Source organism: Durio zibethinus, chromosome 11, assembly GCF_047325235.1.
Source record: "Durio zibethinus cultivar Kanyao isolate XHJ-2024 chromosome 11, ASM4732523v1, whole genome shotgun sequence".
Lineage (NCBI taxonomy): Eukaryota > Viridiplantae > Streptophyta > Magnoliopsida > Malvales > Malvaceae > Durio > Durio zibethinus.
Window position 1 is genome coordinate 27,365,892 of NC_143172.1, and position 23,980 is coordinate 27,389,871.

Consider the following 23,980-nt stretch of genomic DNA (forward strand, 5'->3'; position numbering starts at 1 on the left):
TTTCTTTCTTTTTTAATTCATTTTTCTTCTTGTTTCTTTTTCATCTGGGTTGTCTTCCAAATAAAGGGCCAATTGTTGAGTATATTTGCTTTTTGAATTTCATTCCTAGATCTTTTGTGCTTTAATTAATTCCTCCTGAAAAAAAAAAAGGTTAAATTGTCATAATTGGGGAAAAAAACACACACACATACCTGCAGAGTAATTTCAGTTATAATTCTACTTTGTTATATTAATTATAAGGTGGATTAAATAAGCTCATGTGGTCAGCTGTGACAATTGTGTAATCTATTGGTAAAAATCAAAATTTAATCTTTAATAGTTTCAAATATATATATATATATATGTATATATATATAAATTCTTCTTGGTTAATGGTATTGGCAGATTTCATTGGTATATATGGATTCAAGGAAAGGAATAAAATAATAAGATTATGCATCATATTCAAATACGGACATGTAATATGAATACGATATAAATATAAAAATATAATAATTTTTAAAAAATAAAGATATAGATATGACAAGACACGGTAATAAAAAAATTTTGTTTATATATTATAATCATTAATTAAAAATATATGATAGATATTAGATTAATTTTTAAAAGATATTTATCTTAAAAAAAAAAAAAAAAAACTTGATGGTAGACAAAACAATGAAAGACATATGGTATCATTATTCAGATTGAAAATTACTTTTTTCTTTCTCTTTATTGTATCTCTAATTAAATTTTACACGTATTTTGACATTTCGCAAGTGTCAATCTTAAATAAAAATTCGATAAAAGTATGTCAAGAATTCAAAATTGTTCGTGTTTCATAGTTATGCACTATATATTCTGCAATCTTCCTTTAAATTTTTCATAAATATATATCTTGAATGGATTCAAATACAAGAAATTTTTTTTGTAACATACAAGAAAAATATCTACATATATAGGAAACTAATTTGATTGTCTCATGCACTCTGTTTTCCTTGTGTACAAGCTTGCATCATCCCACAAGAAAGTGACATCTTCCGAAGAAATCAGCTGTTAAAACACTTATTTCTTAACTTGTTTTTATATATCAAGCTTTCTTAGTATACACATATGAAGCTGAATTTTTAATTATAATTACCCATTTTTTTCTTCGTTTTCAAATCAATGGTAATTGGAAATTTAAATTCAAACTTAAAATTTATGAACTATGTTTGACTTTAAAATTTTATATAGAAAGTCAAAACCAGATACAATATACGAAAGAAAGGAAATACCATACATTAGCATTAAACTGACTTAATAACTACTAACTTATATATTATTACATTAATATAAATAAAACCTAATAAATGTAAACAAAAATTAAGAATACAATGGTAATATTTGATATTTTTAAACTCTTTTATTTGATAATTAAAATTATCAATACTCATGTGATTTATTAATAAAGTGTTAAATTTTTATTTTTAATAATCGAAATTGTTAAGTACAAATAAAAATAAATTAATCAATGAATTCAAAATTACATATATAGTTACTAAATCAAAATTTTACAAATAATACTTGAACATCTAACTAATTCTTCAATTTAAAACTCCATAGAAGAGCAAACCCCCCTTGAAATTATGAAAAGGAGAGAGGATACAAAATGGACTGACAAATAGATTTATTAATCTAAAATATAAAATAATGATATTGTATGAATATAATATGAAAAGAATATAAAAATAATAAGATTTAAAATTTTAATAATAATTATATATAAATTTAATAAAATTAAAAAATATATTTTATATCAATACAATTTATAATATATAATTTATATATAAAATATAATATAAAAATATAAATTTTAATATTTTATGTAATAAATATATACGAATCATCGTATGTAAATAAAATAACCCTTAACGTGGCAATGAAAGCTTAGCAATCTCCCGCACCATGTCAATTAATATTGGACTTGTTTTGGTCCTTTGGTTAATACCAGAAGAAGACCCAACGTTCGGACTCGATTTGTTCCCAACTCTAAATATGTCCCAAAGGACATCCCTCCATAGCCACCAGCAAATTTGAGGCCTCTGACGAGCCGATGCATGCAAACAAAATCTGCCAGAGAACTGCATTTAATGCTTGGGCCATGAAAATCTGGCGAGAGGCTTCATATAATTTTATGGGAATGGAGCTGAGGTCACTCATGCCTCATGCCCATGTCAATCGAAACCCTTCGGCAAAAGCTGGTAATAAATGAGGGTTACAATAACTTATAGAATTGAGCAATGAGGTCAATAATGTCTCATGCTGACGTACAACATTTATTTGTTCAATGGTTTGTGATTTTGATTATTGTGAAGTAATTTTTGTTTATGGATTATTGTCCTTGTTGAGGTCAAATCAAGGAGGAAGGTTGGGCTGATTGAAAGCTTTCATGATTGCAAAAATGAGATTATCAGGGGTTTGATGGATTTTTTTCCAAATGATTATGTTCTTATTCTACCAACACACCATGATAACTGTCAAGAGTATGTGACACTTGCTTTTAGTCGCCATTTGTAATCCGAGTCGGAGAAAGGGGCATCATGAACCTTGATTGTTTGGGTTTGAGAGTTGAAACCCTTGTTATTTTATAAATCATTATCAACGTAGTTTTCGGTTCGAAGTAATTATTTTTGTTGATAGTGTTTTTGGACGTATTGTTAAAGGGATGCTGTCTGGAAATTCAGTGGAAGAAATTTTGAATTTCTAGCAATAAAGTATGGTTAAAGAATGCAGAATTGATTTTTCAAGATGTGTTTTAATGTTTAAATCAATAAAAATGTTTAAAATTTTGATGAGAAAGAAAGTAAAAAGAGAATATAAGAAAAGCTTCACGAGAAAGGATGTTTAATTTTTACATGTTTGGATTTCTTTTTGTTTTTTATATAAAAATAAATTAATGACATAATTAGGATAATTAACAATTGATGGTTACATGAAATTTGAAAAAAATTTACGTGGATTGTATTTAATAATTTTAAATAAACATAAATTTATTTAATAATTCTTAATAAAATCAGTTGCGTTATTATGAAATTGTGCCTTAATGAAATATTAGTAAAAATATCGGATAGGTCCTTTTTTAACGAGGTATTAGCTTGTGTTATAGTGAGAGTTTGGATGTCAACTCTTACTTATGTTGCCATGATAGTTGAATGTAGATTGATTAAATGATTAAGAGTATTAATTTTATTGACCGAATTGATAGATATAATAATTTTAAAATTTATGATAATTTTTATATAATAAATAAATTATTATGTATGATAAGTATTTGATGTCATTCGTAATAATGATTTTATTTTCCAATGCAAAATGATTGTGATTACACACACTTTCAATATGAAGATAGAATTGAATCATCAAAGCAGGGACAAACTCGAAGATCAGTGCAACTCTGTCTAGGTTATTCATTAGGCTGCTCTGTTTGGGTTTTAGAGCGCTAGACATGGGTCCTCGCAAGGCTTGCACCCAGACCGTGTTTTTTGTTGATCAATGGCTAGCTACTGATGCTCGGCCTTTCCAGTTGACGGTTGTTCTTGACAGGTGAAATACGCTGGCTGGGCCTCCCTAGCATAGGATAAATGGGCCTTTTGTTTAACCCCAAAAGATCTGCTTGGGAGGTTAGGCTTGAGATTTTTGGTGTTCAAAGAGTTTGTAACAATAATATGGCGGTGAGAGGTTAATTTTGGTCTTGTTGTTCGGGGATTTTGATGGATTTTTTGGATATGTTATAAATGCCTTCTTGTGTGGGAAATTTAAATCTAATAATTCATACATTTTTATCATATAAATTATTAAATTTTATATTTATATTTTATTTTATATAAAAATTATATATTATAAATCGTATTAATATAAAATATAAAATATTTTTTTGATTTTATTAAATTTATATATAATTATTATTAAAATTTTAAATTATGTTATTTTTATATATTATTTTTATATCATATTTGTATTGTTTTATCATATTATATTGTAAATTATCAAATTTAGCGAAAACCTTTGTTAAATAACAATTGTGATGACTAACGAGCAAAGAACTTTTAATTTAATGATATTGAAATATATTTTAAAATTGAGGGTTCGAATTTTGAATTTCAATTATAATTAAAGAAAAAAACAAAATTGATGCCTAATGCGATATTGATATTTTTGTGAGAAAAATGAGAAGTTAAAAATTCAATTTATGCATAGGCAAGAGCATAACCAAATGATAATCCAATACTATTTCTAAATTTTAATTTGTAATGAATTATGCAAGTTAGTAGAATTTGCATAAACAAGAAACATGTCATATAAACAAAGTTGGCTTTATTTCTTATTAATTTTATTAAAAAATTAATATATTGTGTTTATTTTTAAAAACTAATTAATAATATGGAAAATTTTCAACCTTAATTTAGGAATTTAAATGTATGATTAGTTAGTTATGAACTCATCGTCCAACATATGAAATTTCTTTTAAAAAAATTTCGTGATCGGCTAAAAGCATTAGGCATATATGATCGGTTGGGACCAAAGCGATGGCCCAGTAATTGTTGGGCTCGGGCGCTCCAATCCAATTAGACCAACATGGCTTGGATCCGACCCCGAAAGAACCAACCACTCATACTTTGATGGGTCGAACTCGAAAGCCACATTTCAGATCCGAATTCAACAAAAGAGACGCAGAGCGCGCTGCACCGCACCGCCTAATACCTATAAACTGACCAACCCGAACTCAGGTTTTACTTTACGGAAAAGCGTCTCCAGAAGTTTTCGTCTGTTCCTCTTCTTCTCTATCTAACTCAAACCCTAAGGCCCTCTCATCTCTTTGTTTGGCTTCTTTCCGATGGATTCTGTCGAAGCAAGCCCTAATGATCCCCAATCATTTTCTGCACAAACCCTAAATTTTTACAACCAAAACCCTCCTACGCCTCCCGAAACTTTAGCCCCCGATTACCCGCAGCCTCCACCGTCGTCGCAATCCGTCGACTCCGATTTTTCCAAAACCCTAGGATCCGACCCTGATCATGGCTACAACAATAACAACAACGATGTCCAGGTTGATCACGATGCCGATTCCAATACTATAAACAATAATTCTTCATCGAAGCCCGAGATCCAGAAGCCTCTACTGTCTGAAAATGGGTTAACTAACACTCATAGCGGCACCACTGACAGGGATTACTCTGGCGGAGAAGAGGAAACCACCAGCCGAAGGCGAAGGAGGAGCAGGTGGGACCCGCCTTCCGATTCGAACAACAACCAGAGCGGGAATGATGAGACGGGCGGTGGAACCAAGAAGAGGAAGTCCCGATGGGCAGATGATGAGCCGAAACAGGTAATTCAGCTCCCTGATTTCATGAAAGATTTCACTGGAGGTATCCAATTTGACCCTGAGATTCAAGCTTTGAATAGTAGGTTGCTAGAGATTAGTAGGATGTTGCAATCTGGATTGCCTTTGGATGATAGACCTGAGGGGGCTAGGTCTCCCTCTCCTGAACCAATATATGATAATATGGGAATTAGGATTAATACCAGGGAATATAGGGCAAGAGAGAGATTGACAAAAGAGCGACAAGAAATTATATCTCAGATTCTTAAGAAGAATCCAGCATTTAAGCCTCCAGCTGACTATAGGCCACCAAAGCTTCAGAAGAAGCTTTATATACCGATGAAAGAGTACCCGGGTTACAATTTTATCGGGTTAATTATTGGGCCAAGAGGGAATACACAAAAGAGGATGGAGAAGGATACGGGTGCAAAGATTGTAATTAGGGGTAAAGGTTCGGTGAAGGAAGGTAGGTTGCAGCAGAAGAGGGATTTGAAGCCTGATCCTTCAGAGAATGAGGACTTGCATGTTTTAGTTGAGGCTGAAACACAAGAATCACTTGATGCTGCTGCAGCAATGGTGGAAAAGCTCTTGCAGCCTGTTGATGAAGTATTAAATGAGCATAAGAGGCAACAGTTGAGGGAACTTGCTGCCTTGAATGGAACGATAAGAGATGAAGAGTATTGTAGGTTGTGTGGTGAGCCGGGACACCGTCAGTATGCTTGTCCTTCCCGTACTTCAACTTTTAAGAGTGATGTTTTATGTAAGATTTGTGGTGATGGTGGGCATCCAACAATCGATTGTCCAATGAAGGGAACAACTGGAAAGAAAATGGATGATGAATATCAGAATTTCTTGGCTGAGTTAGGAGGTACTGTTCCAGATTCCGCAAGCAAGCAAAACTCTTCAACTGTCAGTTCTGGAAGCGATCCTCCTTGGGCTAGTAACAATGGAAGTGCTGCAAGTGCACACCCTGGCTTAGGGTCCAATGCTATTAAGCCCCCCAAGGAATATGATGATACTAATTTGTACATTGGATACTTGCCTCCCAATCTTGATGATGATGCTTTGATAAGTTTGTTTTCATCTTATGGTGATATTGTGATGGCAAAGGTAATCAAGGACCGGATTATTGGACTGAGTAAAGGGTATGGTTTTGTGAAGTATGCCAATGTTGACATGGCGAACAATGCTATTAAGGGAATGAATGGTTATCGTCTAGAGGGGAGAACCATTGCTGTGAGAGTTGCTGGCAAGCCACAACAGCCTACTGTACCTCCTGGTCCTCCCACATCAACAATGTCCACTTACCCTGTTTCTAGTCAGCCAGTCGGTGCCTATCCATCACAGCAATTCACAACTGGAGGTCCCCTTCCTAATTCTGTTCCTGCTAGTTATGCAGGGAATCCAGTTCCATGGGGACCACCTGTTCCTCCTCCGTATGCTTCCTATGCCCCTCCTCCTCCGCCTCCTGGATCAACCATGTATCCTCCTGTTCCAGGTCAGCCAATGCCTCCTTATGGCTTGCAATTTCCCCCACAAATGCAGACAGTTCCCCCTGGTGTTCCACCTCCACCTGTTACTCCTAGTGAAACACCTCAAAGTTTCCCACCTGGAGTGCAATCTGAAAACAGTACCTCTGCCCCTGCTGTTCCTACAAATATCTATGGGAACTCAATGACTGCAATGCCACCAAACTCGCAAACTGCATACCAAACATCTTCATTAGGCTATTCTTCCTATTACAATGCAGTTCCTCCTCCCCTTACTCCAGCACGTACATCTTCAGTGGACCATTCCCAGAGCACTAATAATGTGCCTTGGGCACCAAATCCTCCTTTGCCTCCCACAGTCTCCTCTGCAGAGAAAACAACATATGGTGCAGATGCTGAGTATGAGAAGTTTATGGCAGAGATGAAGTGATGCAGATACTTCCATTGATAGTTATATGTGGAGAGGTAATATGTTAAACCTATTTGCTTCTTCTATAGCCATGTGTAGTTTACTAATTTTTTGTTTCATTTTTGATAAACAACCAATTAACCATCTGAAGATCCTTAGCAGTTTTCCATATGTCCTGGTCATGACTGTAAAAGCAAACTGCTCATTTGTACATGCTGCATTATTTTTTAAGTTTTGGTTTCTACTAAGAAAGGCCAACTGTCGTTTCTAATCTTGTTCTTTATGTGAAAGGAATACAAATGCACATATATCTTACGTAGGATCAAGAGCTTGAAAAGGGCAGAAGTTCAAGTTATGATTGAGAGTACTTTCTTTGTTTTATATTTTTTGTATTAAAGAAGAAACTGATCTAAAAGAAGGAAATTCTATCGGTACGTGATCAGATTAATGATAGGAGTTTTCAATTGGATTGTTTCTTAACTTTATATCCTTTACCATTGAACTTTGCTTTTTACCATCTTTACCATTTTATCTGGGTAATCTTACGTGACTGTTTCTATACTTGAAAAGGAAAGAAGTTTTCAAACCAGTCCTATTCTAATGACTTTCAATTGTTGGACGTCTTACTAAATATGAAAGGGTTTCAAGTGTTAACTTTTTTTAATGCTTTACTTTGCCAAAAAAAAAGTGATATCCCACAAATTTGTGACCATCTTTTTCATGATTAAGATTATAATTTGACATTATAGTGCAGTGATGGATTTGGTGATGCTTGGATCTTACGGTATCCACATATTTTCCTATGAGAAAATGCCTTCTGTATTTGGGTTTCTCACATGAATGCTACCAACTTTATCTTCCGAGTTTGCTGTTATTTTATGTTTGCATTTCTTAACCCTTTCCCTTGTTACTATTGTATAATTTTACAGGACTGATGTTTCTTGGAGCTCTTGTGAACCTGATTTCTTACCTCTTGCCATGACTTTGTTGGAAGTTTGGGACTCACATCTTTAACCTTGCTGTACTGTTATGAAATTTGCAGAGACTTGGATAAATGTTCAGTTCATGAAGTTGCATTCTGGAGAGGCCATTCAAATTTTATTAATATTAAATATTTCACTGCTCCTGTAGGACTTGGTTTTATTTTCTGTGAATTCTTATTGGCTTCTGTTTTATGTCTGATTGCTAATGTTCGACTATGGTTCCTTTTGTCAAGCTTTTTTCAACAACTGTTACTGACAATTTTTGTTATTACATTTTACTTCTCTGGGGGATTGTTTAACGGCTTTGTTAATTTGCCTAGCATACTATACTATTTTCTGGTTATAATACCCTTTTATTTGTAAGGATATTAAATTTGCCAAGTTTCCTTGCCTCGAAGCTTCCCTGGCAACCATTTCGTGTTTCGTTTTGTTGAAGGTAATTAAGGCTGCTGGAGTATGTGGATTCTCCCTCAATTAGGTATATATCTATTTGAATGTTTTCTGTGATTCCCTTTGTCTTCATGTTACACTGATGTATCTTCTAAGTTCAGATTTGGCAGGTGAAAGAAACCATTCATGTCTTTGTAGCCACCGGGTTTTCAATATTGTTTTTCTGGGTATTGAACTGAGAAAATTGCTTCTATGATTGCAGTTATTATGGGAAATTATTGTGAGGTGTTTGATTCATCAATCAAGGTTGAGCATGGTTCAACTTAAATTTGATAGGATAGTTGTAAATTTAGAGAGAATTTTGCTTTAGGTCATGAGAAAGAGTATGTATATGAGTATTGCGGGGCATTCATTCAGTTATTCATAAGTGGACTGGTTAGGAACAGATCAATCATTTGAGATAATAATACATCTTTAATAGGTTTTGATTGTTCTATTTGTCTGCTTAAGATAGAAATTGTACACTCTCAACAGCTATTAGGGCCTTGTAGAAAATTGATGTTTGGTATAATTTAGTTTGATACTTCATAAAGAATTGACAAGATGATTATAAAGCTTTGTTGGACTGAAGAATTGGTTACCCATTCTATGATCCACTATATAGGTAACCTTAATATGTTTATTTAGACCTTTGCTGCTGGAAACCATTCTTCTTAATTTATAACCACTTGTTTGTCAAGGTTATTTTGAATCAATACAACTACAAATGGTACAAGTTTCTCCTATGATATTTCTAAGATCATTTATTTAGACTATTAGAGGGTAGAATTCATTTCATATTCTTTTTTTAGTTTTAACTCTTTTTGAACAGCATGCAAGCTCCATGGCAACTATTTTTCACATGTCAAATCATGTCAATTATTGTGCTACATAGATATGTTTAAACTGTGTTTGGTGGAAGGGCCAGTGTTGCTTTTAAAATCATGCATTGCCTCAGAATAACAGTTATATATATTAGATGTAGTTTTTGTCTACTAGGGCAGAGTATTGCTTAGCTCCTTCCCCAGCTTTTAATAATTTAAATTTTGTTGTTGATGCTTTATTGATCTTAGTCTCTCTCTCTCTCTCTCTCTCTCTTATTTATCAAAAAATTTAGAATAGGAGCCTGGTTTTCAAGGATGAATTTTGGTGTCATATTATGAAAAGATGAAAATTATTGTTTGATCATGTTGCTTTTTTGAAGAATTTGCCCGTGATAAAAATTATTGAACAGGTAGCTGTCATTTCAGGTTTTATTGTGAATTTCGAAACAGCTCATTTTGGTGTGTTTATATCTGTGCCTAAACTGATTGACCACTTTGGCTTTCTTCTTTTGCTTGTTTGTTTTGCGCTTTGGCATATGTAAGGCTTGTAGTACTTTCAAACAAAGATTGATCTGCATATTTTTCCCAAGTCTTTATCTAATGCTGAAACAACCATACCATGGCTTTCTCTTGTCATGTGTTTCTCATTCTGTAATCCAAAGTTAAATGCTGAGGCAGAATCAGCCAGTTAGTGGCTTTCTTTTTCATAATTTTCTTTTTCAACTTTATCTGACCTTTTATGTACAAGTTGGTCGGGGCATTCCTCATTTGAGATAATAAGATATTTTTGCGAGGTGCAACAGCCACTGGCCTCCTAGATAGAATGGCCTTGCTCTCATGTTGTGAGTGAAGGAATGAGTGAGAAACGCTTCTTCCATTGGGAGAGGGGTTTGAACTCAAAGCATAATATAGTCTTTTGCTGATTGGATGGTTGTTATTTGATCATAGTTTTGTTCAATGGTAAAAAAAAAAACGTTTTGTGTGTGACATTTTATGAAAAGTTTACTATTGCAGGGGTGCCCAATTGTGGGTGTAAAAATGATGTGGCTTGACCTGTAAGATTTGGCTAACGTAAATTTTGGCGGGGCAGTAAGTTGCAGAACGCGTCTTTCCTTGCGTGAGAGATGCCGTGGTGTGCATCTTAGGTAGCCTTATTCGTCTTTGTGGCTAACTTAGATCTCATCCGGAATTTGCGTCTTTGTAGCTTATGAAAAGCTGTTGGCTGATATTGGTTTTTTATCCCTATGTTACATATGGGGAGGGGTGTTTTTTTATTCTTGTAAGATTGATGATCAGTGTGACATATATCTTATGATAGTTTATTTTACAATTAAACCCAAATCAATGTTTTAAGGCATTTTGACTCTAATTTGGGGAGAAAAAAAAAAAAGAAAAAAGGAAGTTAATAAGCTGCTGGTGTAATTGACGGTTCAAATTGTTTTATTTCTCGACCCAATGAATTTAGTTCAAATCCAAAATTGAAAAAAAAATGGATAAAATAAAAAATAATGATAAAAGTTTAGAATAATGATAAAGCTAAAATTATAAAATAAAATTGTTAAACATAAAAATAAATAAAATAATTTAGACCATAAACAATGATAATAAAAAAAATATTTTGTAAAAATATCAAATTAAAACAAGACGGAACTCTTTAAAAAATTGCTACTTTATTGACTCGAGAATTTGTTATTCAAATTTAAACATTTTTCTACACGATTTTTATGAAAATAATATTATTCAAACTGATGACCCATTACTTTCTTAACCAATTAGATAAATTTATCATCAAAAAATAAATCGTTACTCTACTATTTATACAATATAACCTTTATATATGTAGAGTTGCAGACACTTTCCTGGAAATTAATATATCCCCGATGGTAGAGTCCCTGAGATAAGAGCACGAGGTCTAGGGTTCGAAGCTTTTCATTTTCCATTTTTTGCTTTTCCTTTGTCTTCAATCTGAAACTGTAACCCGCCATGGACGGGGACGGGCCTTCTTCTGGCCGGCGAAAGGTAACAATACTGAAATATATTTCTCAATTGCTTCAATTTTCTTTCTCGATTTTTGATTTCGTCAAATTTCGAGATCTGCAGATATAAGCCCTCTTATATATTTTTGGATTCAATTATGTCTGTAATAGTTTAACCTTTCTTCTTATGCAGCTTCGATTCGCTCCCAAAGCTCCTCAATCTTCAAGAAAGCCCAAACTCACGGTTACCAAATCGTACTCTTCCCTCTTCTACTTTATCCCTTTTTCTTTTTCACTACTTCTATTTTCTTTTAATTTATTATTATATTAATGTTTTTTAAAACCTAATAAAAATAAATTTCATCGTTAAAAAATTGCAGTGAAGCGAGGGATGAAGATGGAGAAGCTGCTCAAGCTCAGTATCTTCTGAGTCGTTTCAACGTACGTTCAAATTTTTACGAATAATCTTATTGAATCTTTTCCAGGAGTTCTTTATATAGTACTGCTAATAGATACCTTTTTTTTTTCTTTAAATTCTGTTTATTTTCGCCTTATTTGGTCCAATCAGTTCTTTCGCTTTAAATATTTTTTTCATTCTGGCCAGTGCTTTAAAAAATCTATTTAGGCATATTTGGATTTCGAAATATAATCGAGATAAATCGATGTAATAAAAAATTTAAGTTCGATTTGAAATTTATTATTCAAAAATTGGTTTGAAAAGTTTTAATTTTTAAATTTAAATTCAATTAAAGAAAAAAAATTAAATTATTTAAATTTATTCAATTAAACTCCTTTAATAAAAATAAATTTGATTTTCATATTTGATTTTAAGTTTAGTTATATATTTAAATTTAAGTTCAAATTGATATATGTATATATAAATATAAAATAATAATTTTTTAATAAAATTAATAAAAATATATTAAAATTTAAAATTTTAATTAGATTAATAAATTATTTAAATAAAATATTAAATAATTAAATTTAATTTAATAAATTAAATTATTTAAATTTAATTCAATAATTATTAAATTAAATTTAAATTTTATTCAAATTAAATCCGAATAATGAATATTCCATCGGTTCAATTGAATCCAGGCCTTTCTTTGGCAAACTGGATCGTGAGTTGTAATAAAAGGAAATAATAGCATATATGTGAGTGTATAACAAATTAGTGTGTGAGTGCATGAATATAGAAGAAAATTATTATGTGTGTACGTTATAAATTTTGTGTCCTCACAAATTATATTTGTTCTTCCTTCATTTTAATAAAAAAAAGACAAATACTCAACAAAATAGTGGCCAGGATGTAATTTCCCTAGTTTGAACAATTTCCCGTGTTCATTTTAATACTAAATGTTAAGACATAAACTGGATGGCTTTTGATTTTCTCTTTTATTTTATTACAAGTAAATAAGTCTGTGTGATATTTGAACCCAACCTGTATATATCCTTGCTTGGACCAAAAACTCAGTTGTTTGTTTTTGTATTTTGCAGGAGAATCTAACACGTCAAAAGCCTAAGGTTGAAAAGAAATGTAATCCCACATTAGCTTTTCTTTCATTTCTTTCGTTTGATATGTTATCGTTCATACTATCATGATGTGAATTATACCGGAATTATTATAAACTTTGATGAGACTGGGGCTTATATACCATATAAACTAGCAGTGATTACCCTGCTTATCTTCTTATATAGATTTGAAGTCTTCTATAGTTTCTCTAGTTAGTCAACGTGAGCGAAAAGGATTACAATTATGAGTTCAGAAGAATGCATTTAGGGAAGACCCTTGGTAATCTAACTTGAAAGATATGTAGTATAGGTATGATTTATAAAACCAACCCTATGTCGTGGGAAATGCCTAACTTATTGTTGTGGTTTAGATAAATTTACATACTGAAAGATTATCAATGGCTCCACCTTTAAATCAATTAACAATTTTGAGTTAAATTAATTATTTGCACAGAATTTTCTGCTGCTAATTTTCAAATTTCAAACCTGCAGCCTCACTGCAAATTGCATTTGGTCCCGGAGCCCCATCATCCACTTTATTGAGGACTTATGGCGCTCAAAAGGGTGAGAGCTCTGGTAAAACAACTGACTCGAGGCAGAGGAGTCCTGATGATAATGATGGGCAAATGATAGGTTCTTTGCCTTCAACTTCCAAGGATGATGGCACTGGTGTATGTTCTTCAGATGCTATTGAAGCATTGGCACCAAAAACCAAGAGAGAATACAGTGAACCATGGGTAAAATTTTGTTCTTTTTTTGTGTGTCTGTGAATGAGTGCACACTCATGCCTCTGTTTGCCTCTGTCAGACTGACACTGTTTGGTTCCATGAGATTGCAGGATTACCACCATACTTACTATCCTATTACCCTTCCTCTGAGGAGACCTTGGTCCGGTGACCCTGGTAAGCTTTCGGCGACTAAAATGACTGATTCCTAGATTCAAGGGATATATAGTACTTTTCTCCTGTAGAAAGAGATCACTGGTCCTTCTTAGAATGCTTTCAGGACTGTTACCAGTGAGTCAAATTTTGATTCACATCAACAATAACAAAATGATTCAAATGAAGTCTACAATGTTTTCTGATCTTTCCTGGTGGCATATTAGTCCTTGTAACTTGTAAGTGAAGCTGAATAGCAAACTTACAAGGACAAAAGAATTAACTAAAAAAAATTATCTGTGCAAAAATTGTAGTAATAATGATAAAATGGCTGAGATGACTCTTGAAATTTGAGATGATAATATTCTTTACATGAATATGGTCCACTACCTGTAAGGTTCAAAATTTGTATAGAGACTGCGTGTAATCATTAGTGACACCCTTTTTGCTCGTTTGAGCTATATTTCCTGAGCATGTTTTCTTGTTATGCTTGTAGAACTTCTTGATCAGGCAGAATTTGTAGAGGCTGCTAGAAAGGAGTATGATGAGAACACTATTAATCCTGCTTCAGATCTTGGACTACTGGTTGGTGATTATATTAATGTTCCAGTCTCATAAATTAGACATATTTGAAAAAACTATCTAAATAATGATCATTGATGACAGGAGGAAGGTGAGAAAGGAAAGATGTTTTTCTTTCAGCTTCCCACTAATCTTCCCGTACTTAAGCAACCAGCTAGCACCAAGGGGAAAGAGAAGGCTGAGAACTCAGTATCTTTAGAGAGGTTTGGTGATTTAAAGAAAGGCTGCCCGTTAGAAGAGTTGCCAGGGGGATATATGGGGAAAATGCTGGTTTACAAGAGTGGAGCCGTCAAGTTGAAGCTGGGAGAAACACTATATGATGTAAGTCATACATCAACCTTGCCTGTACCTATAGATGCATTCATTGTCAGAAGCATATCTGTAGCTCATGCACATGGACAAACGTTTATACTCATTTTGGTAACTTTGTTCGTTTGGAGGCTCTGCATTTTCATGATTGATTGATTTATATACACTGTTAGAGCTTTCTCAAAAATGGAAATGCAGTAAAACACTTCTTTCATTAAACCATGAATGGATATTGTAAATTTTACAGTAGTAATTATTTTTATGGAAGCTGTTTTGATTAGCATTTTCTCTCTTGTTCTTCTTGAACAAATACCTTCTGTTAGTAGTACCACAAGTTATGCATGCTTAAAAAAAAAAAAAAATCTTTTGAGTTCGTCTTCTTTGTATTAGACATTTTTGTTGCATTTGGTTATTGAAGTTATAAGCTGAGAAATTATATGCAGGTATCGCCCGGTTCAGATTGTGTATTTGCCCAGGATGTTGCAGCGCTCAACACCAAAGAGAAACAGTGTTGTGTCGTTGGCAAGCTTGATAAACGGGTAGTTGTCACTCCGGATATTAGTTCTGTCCTAGATTCTGTGATTGATCTGAGCTGAGAACGACACAGGCAGCTAACAATGATGTAAACAAACCTTGTAGCATGTTGAAGGGAAACATCTGAAGCATGTTTTCGAAAACATGCAGCTAGAATTGTATAGCGAATACGGCAGGGTAGCATGTTTAACTACTTGTAGATGTGCTTAGGCTGTAATTCATTAGGAACAAAAACACAAACATCTTTAACAATCATAAACTAAAATAACATCCCTTTGTTTTTTTTTTTTCTTTTACAAGCATGACATAAAGCTTAAATATGTCCCAATGTCCATTATCTTACAACAGGTTGAGCTAACAGAACCAAATCTGAAGATACAAACCGTCATGTCGTCAAATTATATTCAAGCAGTGCGAGCTCGAGTCACAACCACAACCAACAGGACTACAACAGATAGCAAGAATGAGGTTCTCAGCCTTTCCTCAAATGGATCTGGGGTTCCTGCTGTTGTTGTCTCATTATCAGGAGGCGGCTTAAACAACTCATTGACTAGCTTTGTTATTTTCTCAAATAAATCCATGGCCTTTGCTTTAGTGTTGTCAAAAATCCACTTCACAATATTCGTTGCATTGTTGGATTCATCAGAGTTCTCATCCAAACTCTCATCAGAACTCAGTGGATTAATGTCTTCAGCTGCATAATCATGTAAATTTCAAGTGAATATTGTCACTAGATGGTAAAGATTTCTTTTGCATGTTTCTCTGAAAGCTTATAATATCATTGATCAACATAGGGGAAAATAGGCATACCAGAAAATGGATTTAACCAAAAAGGCAAAAACTGAAGCAATAAGTGAGGCATGCCCCATATCAGATGTAGTACATAATCAAACATGTGAAGAAAAAAAAGAGAGCAATGACATTAATGGTACTGACTTGTTTTAAGCATGCACTAAGCATGGTCCATCTAACATTCAGATGCTGTCAAATCAATGCAATTTCTGTAGTACATCAGATTATCAGATATTCGAAAAGGAAAATGATTTCCATTTTAAGAAACAAAATCTTCAAGTCAAGTGCAAATTACCATTGATTATCTAAGCAAAGCCATGATATCTGACGTCTTAAAGGAAGTTAGATGACTAGATTCAATAACATCACTAAATATTGTCATCAAGATACTACAGCAAGAGTTTTGTGAATGATCAATGAAACATGCACTGATGCTTTCCCAACGTTAATCCTTTTAGATGGAAGAACATGAGATTAATATGAACTGACCTGATAAGTTTAATTAACATACATTCATAGAACTCCAACGTACCTGCATGGTATGACTCTCTCAGCTCCCTCACCACCTCATTGTTCAAAACAGCATTCCAGACAGCTTTATCAGAAGACAAAGAAATGACCATTTTCTGCCAAAAAGTAAAGACTTTAGTGTTATATGTGAAATAATTTAATGAAACATAATGCTGAGCTTAATATAGCCAAATGTTTATTACCTTCCTTTTAGACAACAATATAACACAAAACCAGTATTCTAACTGCTTAGCAATTTTATACTCTGCAGCTTGAAAACACAATGACCTACTTACTAACTATTTACAGTGCTTCTGTTGATATGATATCCGTAGAGTGCCAAAATCTACTGATTTGAACATGAACACTATACTAGCTTGCAAGAAAATCCATAAAATTTTTACTCACTATGAACTAGTCATGCACAGGAATCAAAGAGTTGGTAAAATAAACAGACCTTAACCATCGGCTCTGTCTGCAATAAATGGAAAGCATCATAAACCCTGTTTGTTCCATAAGGTTGCAATGCTCCTGTGTTATACAGATGCAGAGAAGGCTCCATCCAATCTAACTCAGGCCCAGCAGATTGAACCCAGTGCACCGAGTCAGTTGGGCTTGAAATTTGATAGGCAACATCCTTGCCAGCATTATAAGAGACTTTATCCCTGATAAGCTGGGGACACGAGCTTGCATCGAAAACCCTATAATTACAAAAGACATTCAACAACAATGACTGCCAAATAATCTTTTCTCACATTTTACTATTTAAGCATTTAACAGCTGCAACCATCAAATAATCTTAAGTTCATTTCACAATTTTGATGTCATCTTCTTAGAACTTAATTTTGCAGTTAGTAGTAATTACTACTGACTGGTATCTGGTAAGGACATTATAAAAGCAACTAAACTACTTTGGAACTCATCATTGTTTGAGTGCTGTTATTAATCATTTCAGCTCAAGCCATAGTCATCATCATCCATAGCTTAAGATGCTTCACTATTTTATAATAGGTTATTTCGTTTTCAAACTATTCTTTTCTTAGTTCAATTAAATATAATAAAATATAAATAATTAACCAACATAGTTGTAGTTGATCACGCAATGTTCCAATAGCGACTATATCTTAAATAGATTATTTCGCTTTTCATATCATTGTTTTCTTTGTTCAATTAAATTATTTTGTTTATTTCATTTTCCAATCATTCTTTTTATATTTTAACCAAAACATTTAGGTGTAAAATCATTATTGTGCTTGCAAAGTAGCACAAATTTCTCTTAATTGACTGTGTATGCTATTGATTCCCCCTCTCTATCGCCATCACTATCAATCATGTTGATTATTAAACTAGGATTAAGATATTAAACTTGATTTGATAATTCGCTTTGGTGCTAATCTGGTGCAATCAAAACAAAAATGGCTGTAGCAATACAAGAAAAGATCAATAATTTCATCATTCCAATATCTACAGCAATAAGTAAAGAGAACATATTTTTCACTTCAATTTGCAAGAAATAAAATAAAAGAAAATTCATGATAAATAAATGAAAAAAAAAAAAAAAAAAAAACTAACCTTTGAAGAGCAGAGACAACATTTTGGACTTCACCAACAGAAGGAACAGTTCCTAAAACAATATCATCAAAAACCCCATGTGGGTGTGGCTTATCCTCTTCACAGCCATCCAGAAACACCCACTCAAACTCATCACAACAAGAAGCAGCAGCGGAAACAGGTGAGGAAGCAAAGGCAGGCCGGTTACTTGGCAACCCAGAATTGGCACTGATAGGAACACCACCATTACAAGAACCAAAGGCAGAAGCCCCAGAAGCAATAGAAAGATAACCATTACTGTTATTATTATTATGCCTTTGGGAAGCAGAAGTTGGAGAAGAAGGAGCAGAATGAAGTGGTTCTTGGAAAGCTGTAGGGTTACCAGTGGTAGCACCAGTTCTTGAAACTGCAGCTCTCCCAGCCGTCCTTAACACTTTGGCTCGCCCTGCTGACCCTCCTCCCATGCCTTTCCCTCGACCAAACATCATAACATGTATTATGAAGTAGCAGTTTTTGAGGTTGTTTTTGTCAGTTGCTATCCTTTTATATATTTAATTTAATAATAATTAAAAAAAAAAAAAACACACACACACATTAAATCTAGTGATGTAGATTTTCTTAGGTTCTTACTCTGTCTTCGTACCCACCTGTTGCTTTCGATCTCTAGAAAACTAGAACTTTTGACAGAACACTCTTTGCGTCGGGTGATGCTTTCGAGCTGTGTTTCTTTGTAGTTTGAAGTTTGGATAGGATAGGAAAATGCAATTTCTTTTATTTTTTATTTTCCATTGGAGGCCCCTTCAACTTTACCCTTTTGTTTTTTTACAGCAATGTCGTGCCTTTGCCATATTCTTATTTTCATTCATTGGATTCTTCTTTTATCTTTTTAGAGGTTATATTACTTTTATTTTATTTTCCTTGGACATTGGATTACTTTATAAAAACTATCATTATTATTATTTTTTATATATTTAAAATTATAAAAATTAAATCTGAAAATTAAAAATTTAATATTTCATAAACAGATTCTATGACTCTTAACATAATTATTTTTAAATTAATTTTAAAAATTTTAAAAATAAAAACTTTAACTTCAAGTTCATTTATAATTTTTTTTAATGAGTCAATGTTTAATACAAATTAATACGACTTTTTTTTATATAATTAAAGACATATAACACAGTCTTATTAGTTTTTTTTTTTCTTCTATTTGATGATTTTTTTATGGGAAATTAGTTGGAGTTCGGTGAGTAAATTCAAAATCTAAATTTCTCATTGTCTAGAATTCAAATAACAATTTTAATATTTTAAAACCATTGACCCTTTTATTGTTGTTTGAAAAAAAAAAACAATTTATAATTCAATAATGGTATCAACTGCCTATTTTAATAATCATTGTGCATTTATCTTGCCATTGGTGTTGCTTTTAGGCAAAATGGAGCGAAATTTGGCAGAAATCGGTGGGGCCAATTTGAAAAATGATATAAATTAAGGCCCTATAATCAAAGGAATAAAGGTTGATGCAGCAGGTGACCTCTCCGGAGTTCTATTTATGTTTTGGGACTCGCATGATTTATTAATCTTTCAATTTTCACCATTAATTTAAGCTCCTAGAGTCCCAATCCTAGGTCTATGCAAGGGACCCACATTTTTAATTAATCTTTCATTTTCACCCCTATTTTTCCACTCTCTTAATTCTTACTCTACCTTTGGGACATTAAGTATCAATTAAAAGTATAATGTGAAATTCTTTTGTATTATAAAAGATAATTGTTGATGAAGTGTTTCTTTCAAATTTTATTGATTGATGAAGAATTTAGATTTTTTTTTAATTGTTTAGATTAGAATATTTTGAAAAATTGTAAAAAAATATATAATTTTTTATAAATTTACTGACCTAAAATAAATAATTTTTTTTAGGTCAATATGAAAAAATATATATATTAAGTAAAATCTAAAAACTTTTAAAAATTATAACTTCGTATCAATAATTTTTTTTTAATCAGGATTTGAATGGTTTCATTACCTTCAAATAATTAGGGTTTCAATGATTTCATTAACTTCAAATAATTATTGCTAAATAATTAATTGTCTGTCTGACCTTTGAGAACAAAAAATTAATTGTGATAAATCAACAGGTTGCTTTGTGCCCTTATCTATTCATTTTCTTGCATTAATTTGAGTTTTGTAACGTCGTACCTAAGTCGTTGATAAAATATTAAAATTTTAATTTTATGATTAAGTTTAATTTTTTATAATTATTAAAAAATTATGGTGAGTAGCAAACTCATAATTAATTGGAAATGTTTGGATTGGATAAGCTTAAGTTAACTTAATGGAATTGAATTATTCTATCATTTAAAAAAGAAAAATATATATATAATACTCTAAAGAAACAACAGATCCAACAGGGATATGAATGAGAATAAGTTCAAAATGCCAAAAAAATTAACAAGAATTACAAGTAAAATTTTGTCTAATACTGAAGTTAAGAATTAATAAATGATGAAAACAAGACAAAATGCATTGTAATTGTACAAATATGAAATTATGAATTGACTGGCAAAATAATTAGGGGATTAGGGATAGAACCGTGTTTTAACTTTTGTGGGTTTTATTTTATTTTATTTTATTTGACATTTACATAAACGTTCCATCTCTGCCAAGCATTCCCAAATAGACCGACCCTAAGTTTTGTTGGCTTTAGCCCACCTAATTGCCTTGCTTCATTTTTCCTTTAATTAATTAACGAATTTTATTTCCTCACACTAATGGATTTGTTTATTTTAATTGGAAAATTTAGAATTTGATTGATATATGAAACAAGAGTCAAGTGCAGAAGAAAGGATTCGATTCTTGGAAAAAATACGAGAATTTGAAGGCTTGAAATTCAAGATTGGCATACAATATTATGGTTGGATTAAGACCCTCCTTTTAGAGTATAAAACTAATTGGTCTAATTGTACAATCCGTCCTTAGATAGAATGATGAATTTAATTTTTTATCATAATATGTCGAAATCGAAATTTTGTACGTTAATAAAACAATTTTTTAATTTCAACCGTTAACTTTAATGATGTATTTATTGATTTTTTGCATAATAGTTAATAGATTTGATGATTTTTATTTTTGTATCGTATAAATTATTAAAATTTATGTATTCATATAATATTTTATATAAAAATTACGTATTATAATTTATGTGAACATGAAAATATAAAAATTATTTTATTTTATTTTATTAAATTTAAATATAATTATTATTAAAATTTTAAGTTGTATTATTTTTGTTTTTTATATTCATTTGAAATATCGTATTTTAAATTATCAAATTTAATAATTGATATGATATTAATCGAGTTAATTATTAATTTTATTTATATTTTATATATTTTTAATTTATTTATTTATATGAAAGACAAAACGGGTGGTTGACCCTAAATATTTCAAGCCTCGGTATGATTTTGTGGCCTATTACTCCTATTTTTGGGTCAGGCCGATTATAATAAAAATAAACAGACTTGAATCATTTTCACATGGCCCAGTTTTAATCTTGGTCCAGCTAAAATATGAACCAGAGAGCCCACTTGGACAGGACCCGGAAAGGGGTAAAATTGTCAATTCAAATGACAGTATGCCCTCTAAAACCCTAGCGACTAACGAGACTCCGAGTTCATATATCTCAAATTCGGCAGCTCCTTAGCCGAAGCCAACGACTGCGAGCTCGAGCAGCCATGGGTACGCCATTTCTCTTTAGCATTTCATATCTGATAGTCATGATTGAGCTAGTTAGTTACTCATTTGCTTTCCCGTCTGTCGTTAATACGATGATTTAAATATGGGACTTGTTTTTTTTTTAATTTTTTGTTCATGTGGAGTGATGGGTTTTTCTCAGCTTGATTTCTTGTCCCTTGCTGATTGAATATATGAACTTATTGAAGGTTTGGTTTTGACCGATTAGGTGCTAAATTGTAGAAATGGGCTTTTCGGGTTATATTTGATTGCTTTTATATATGTGGATAAATCTTTGTTTTGGCATTTTGGGTTCTGATTTGCGATGATTTGATTTTTGTTGGGATTTTTGTGAAACTAGGGGCTTATAAGTACGTGTCAGAGCTATGGAGGAAGAAGCAATCCGATGTGATGAGGTTCTTGCAGAGGGTCAGGTGCTGGGAGTACCGTCAGCATCCTTCCATTGTGCGAGTTAACCACCCAACTCGCCCTGACAAGGCTCGTCGCTTGGGTTACAAAGCCAAGCAGGTAAACTGATTAATCGTCTCTTTAATATTGGTTTTTGATCTTGTAATTTTTGGTTTATTATATTCGTTTTGTTGTAGTTATATGATTATCCTTTTTTTTCTGAAAACCGCAAGCAGTAATGTTGATAAAAGGCTTTCACTCTATTCTCCAGTGTGGGTTCAATCTATCTTGGTTAACTATTGTTATTTACTTACTGTGTTTTCTGGTATCTCAATTTGGAATTGTTATCCACTTAAAAAACACATGAGTAGGAATCCAACAAGGAATGGAACTGTGGGAAGGAAAGTTTTTATTTCCAGGGATTTGAAAACCAGAACTGTGTGGTATCTAGAATTCTAGATTATGCATTTTCTTTGCTTAGTGGAGTTTATGATATTTTTACTTTAATAAAGTGTTTGATTCAATGTTTATGCATGCAATGACAATGTTTTACTTGTTTTATATATATTCACTTACTTCATCTAAGCATTTTCTGCTTCTGGGTGAAACTCGGGAAATCATATTTTAATCTGATTATTATCTGATACCTCATATGTAAGTTGTCATGGGCATGGTTGCCTTCATATAGTTTCCTGTTGTAATTTGTTGTCATTTCTGCATGAAGCACATTTTGTGTCTGTTAATATTTTTTCTGCCTGTAGGTTATATCTAGTGACTAAGTCTGCTTTTTAACAGGGTTATGTTGTGTATCGTGTCCGTGTAAGGCGTGGTGGAAGAAAGAGACCAGTTCCTAAGGGTATAGTGTATGGGAAACCCACAAACCAGGGTGTTACCCAGCTGAAATTCCAGCGCAGCAAACGATCAGTTGCAGAGGAACGGGCTGGTCGGAAGCTTGGTGGCCTTAGGGTTGTGAACTCGTATTGGATCAATGAGGTGATTTCTACCGCCAAGCGCAATTATTTTAACATATCAGTTATTCTTTGGAGAAAGATTTGATTGAGTAAATTCGATCAAACATTTTATGATCATAGCATAAGAATTAACACCGATCAATTGTATAACTTTCATCTTTGTAGATTATATCAATTTTCATATGGAAATTGATACCCAATTCTATTGTGGGATTACTTAGTTTGGTTTGGTGTTTAATGCTCTGAGATTTTATCTTTGCAGGATTCAACATACAAATACTTTGAGGTCATCTTGGTTGATCCTGCCCACAATGCCATCCGCAATGACCCAAGAATCAACTGGATCTGCAATCCGGTGCACAAGCACAGGGAACTCCGTGGACTCACCTCTGCTGGCAAGAAATACAGGGGTCTTCGTGGTAAGGGACATTTGCACCACAAGGCCCGACCATCAAGAAGGGCAAACTGGAAGAGAAACAACACTCTCTCTCTTCGCCGCTACCGTTGAACCTCTTCACCATATTTGGTGTTTTTGCTACTGTCTTACCTTCGTTTCTGTTGTAGGGTCGAGAATTTTGAGACAGTTATATTGTGTTTGGACATCCTTAAATCATCTATGTTGAGACTATTCAGATTTGTGCTATCTAAACGTGTGGGATATTTCTTCGCTTAAAAACATACCTTAAAAGTTTGTCTAATGATTTGTCATATTTTCGAGTGTGTTTGTCTTATCTGTGAAAAACGTGAAG

The 23,980-nt window shown here is 32.7% G+C and overlaps 3 protein-coding genes and 1 pseudogene across 10 annotated transcripts; 3 read left to right on the top strand and 1 right to left on the bottom strand.

Annotated features, from left to right (window-relative positions):
* Nucleotides 1-4,758: 4,758 nt before the first annotated feature.
* LOC111291490 (splicing factor-like protein 1 pseudogene) lies at nt 4,759-10,833 on the top strand (annotated as a pseudogene). Of its 5 annotated transcripts, none has more exons than XR_002690399.2 (3): nt 4,759-7,296; nt 8,588-8,840; nt 10,491-10,833. The product of XR_002690399.2 is annotated as a splicing factor-like protein 1 pseudogene, transcript variant X2 (transcript). The 5 variants fall into 5 exon arrangements; XR_002690400.2 differs by having other exon boundaries at nt 8,588-8,701; XR_016346624.1 differs by lacking the exon at nt 8,588-8,840.
* Nucleotides 10,834-11,335: 502 nt separating this feature from the next.
* On the top strand, nt 11,336-15,745 carry LOC111290643 (uncharacterized). 2 transcript variants are annotated; one of them, XR_016346626.1, is made up of 10 exons: nt 11,336-11,495; nt 11,646-11,707; nt 11,833-11,893; nt 12,950-12,989; nt 13,457-13,701; nt 13,803-13,866; nt 14,339-14,427; nt 14,509-14,745; nt 15,177-15,444; nt 15,616-15,745. XR_016346626.1 is itself a non-coding variant. In XM_022882045.2 (9 exons), exons 1-9 carry the CDS (start codon nt 11,460-11,462, stop codon nt 15,327-15,329), a joined length of 987 nt encoding a protein of 328 aa, XP_022737780.2. In that variant the 5' UTR covers nt 11,336-11,459; the 3' UTR covers nt 15,330-15,553. The 2 variants fall into 2 exon arrangements, 1 of the variants encoding a protein (XP_022737780.2); XM_022882045.2 differs by lacking the exon at nt 15,616-15,745 and having other exon boundaries at nt 15,177-15,553.
* LOC111290642 (uncharacterized) lies at nt 15,485-18,921 on the bottom strand. Of its 2 annotated transcripts, XM_022882044.2 has the most exons (5): nt 18,768-18,921; nt 18,142-18,586; nt 17,027-17,270; nt 16,592-16,685; nt 15,485-15,961 (listed from the first exon to the last, which is right to left on the bottom strand). In XM_022882044.2, exons 2-5 carry the CDS (start codon nt 18,582-18,584, stop codon nt 15,672-15,674), a joined length of 1,071 nt encoding a protein of 356 aa, XP_022737779.1. In that variant the 5' UTR covers nt 18,585-18,586; nt 18,768-18,921; the 3' UTR covers nt 15,485-15,671. The 2 variants fall into 2 exon arrangements, with proteins under 2 accessions (XP_022737779.1, XP_022737776.1); XM_022882041.2 differs by having other exon boundaries at nt 18,142-18,901.
* Nucleotides 18,922-21,795: 2,874 nt separating this feature from the next.
* Nucleotides 21,796-23,874, top strand: LOC111289219 (large ribosomal subunit protein eL15). The gene is made up of 4 exons (XM_022880074.2): nt 21,796-21,858; nt 22,214-22,380; nt 23,056-23,253; nt 23,494-23,874. The coding sequence occupies exons 1-4, from the start codon at nt 21,855-21,857 to the stop codon at nt 23,737-23,739; spliced, it is 615 nt and encodes a 204-aa protein (XP_022735809.1). The 5' UTR covers nt 21,796-21,854; the 3' UTR covers nt 23,740-23,874.
* The last annotated feature ends 106 nt before the right edge of the window (nt 23,875-23,980 follow it).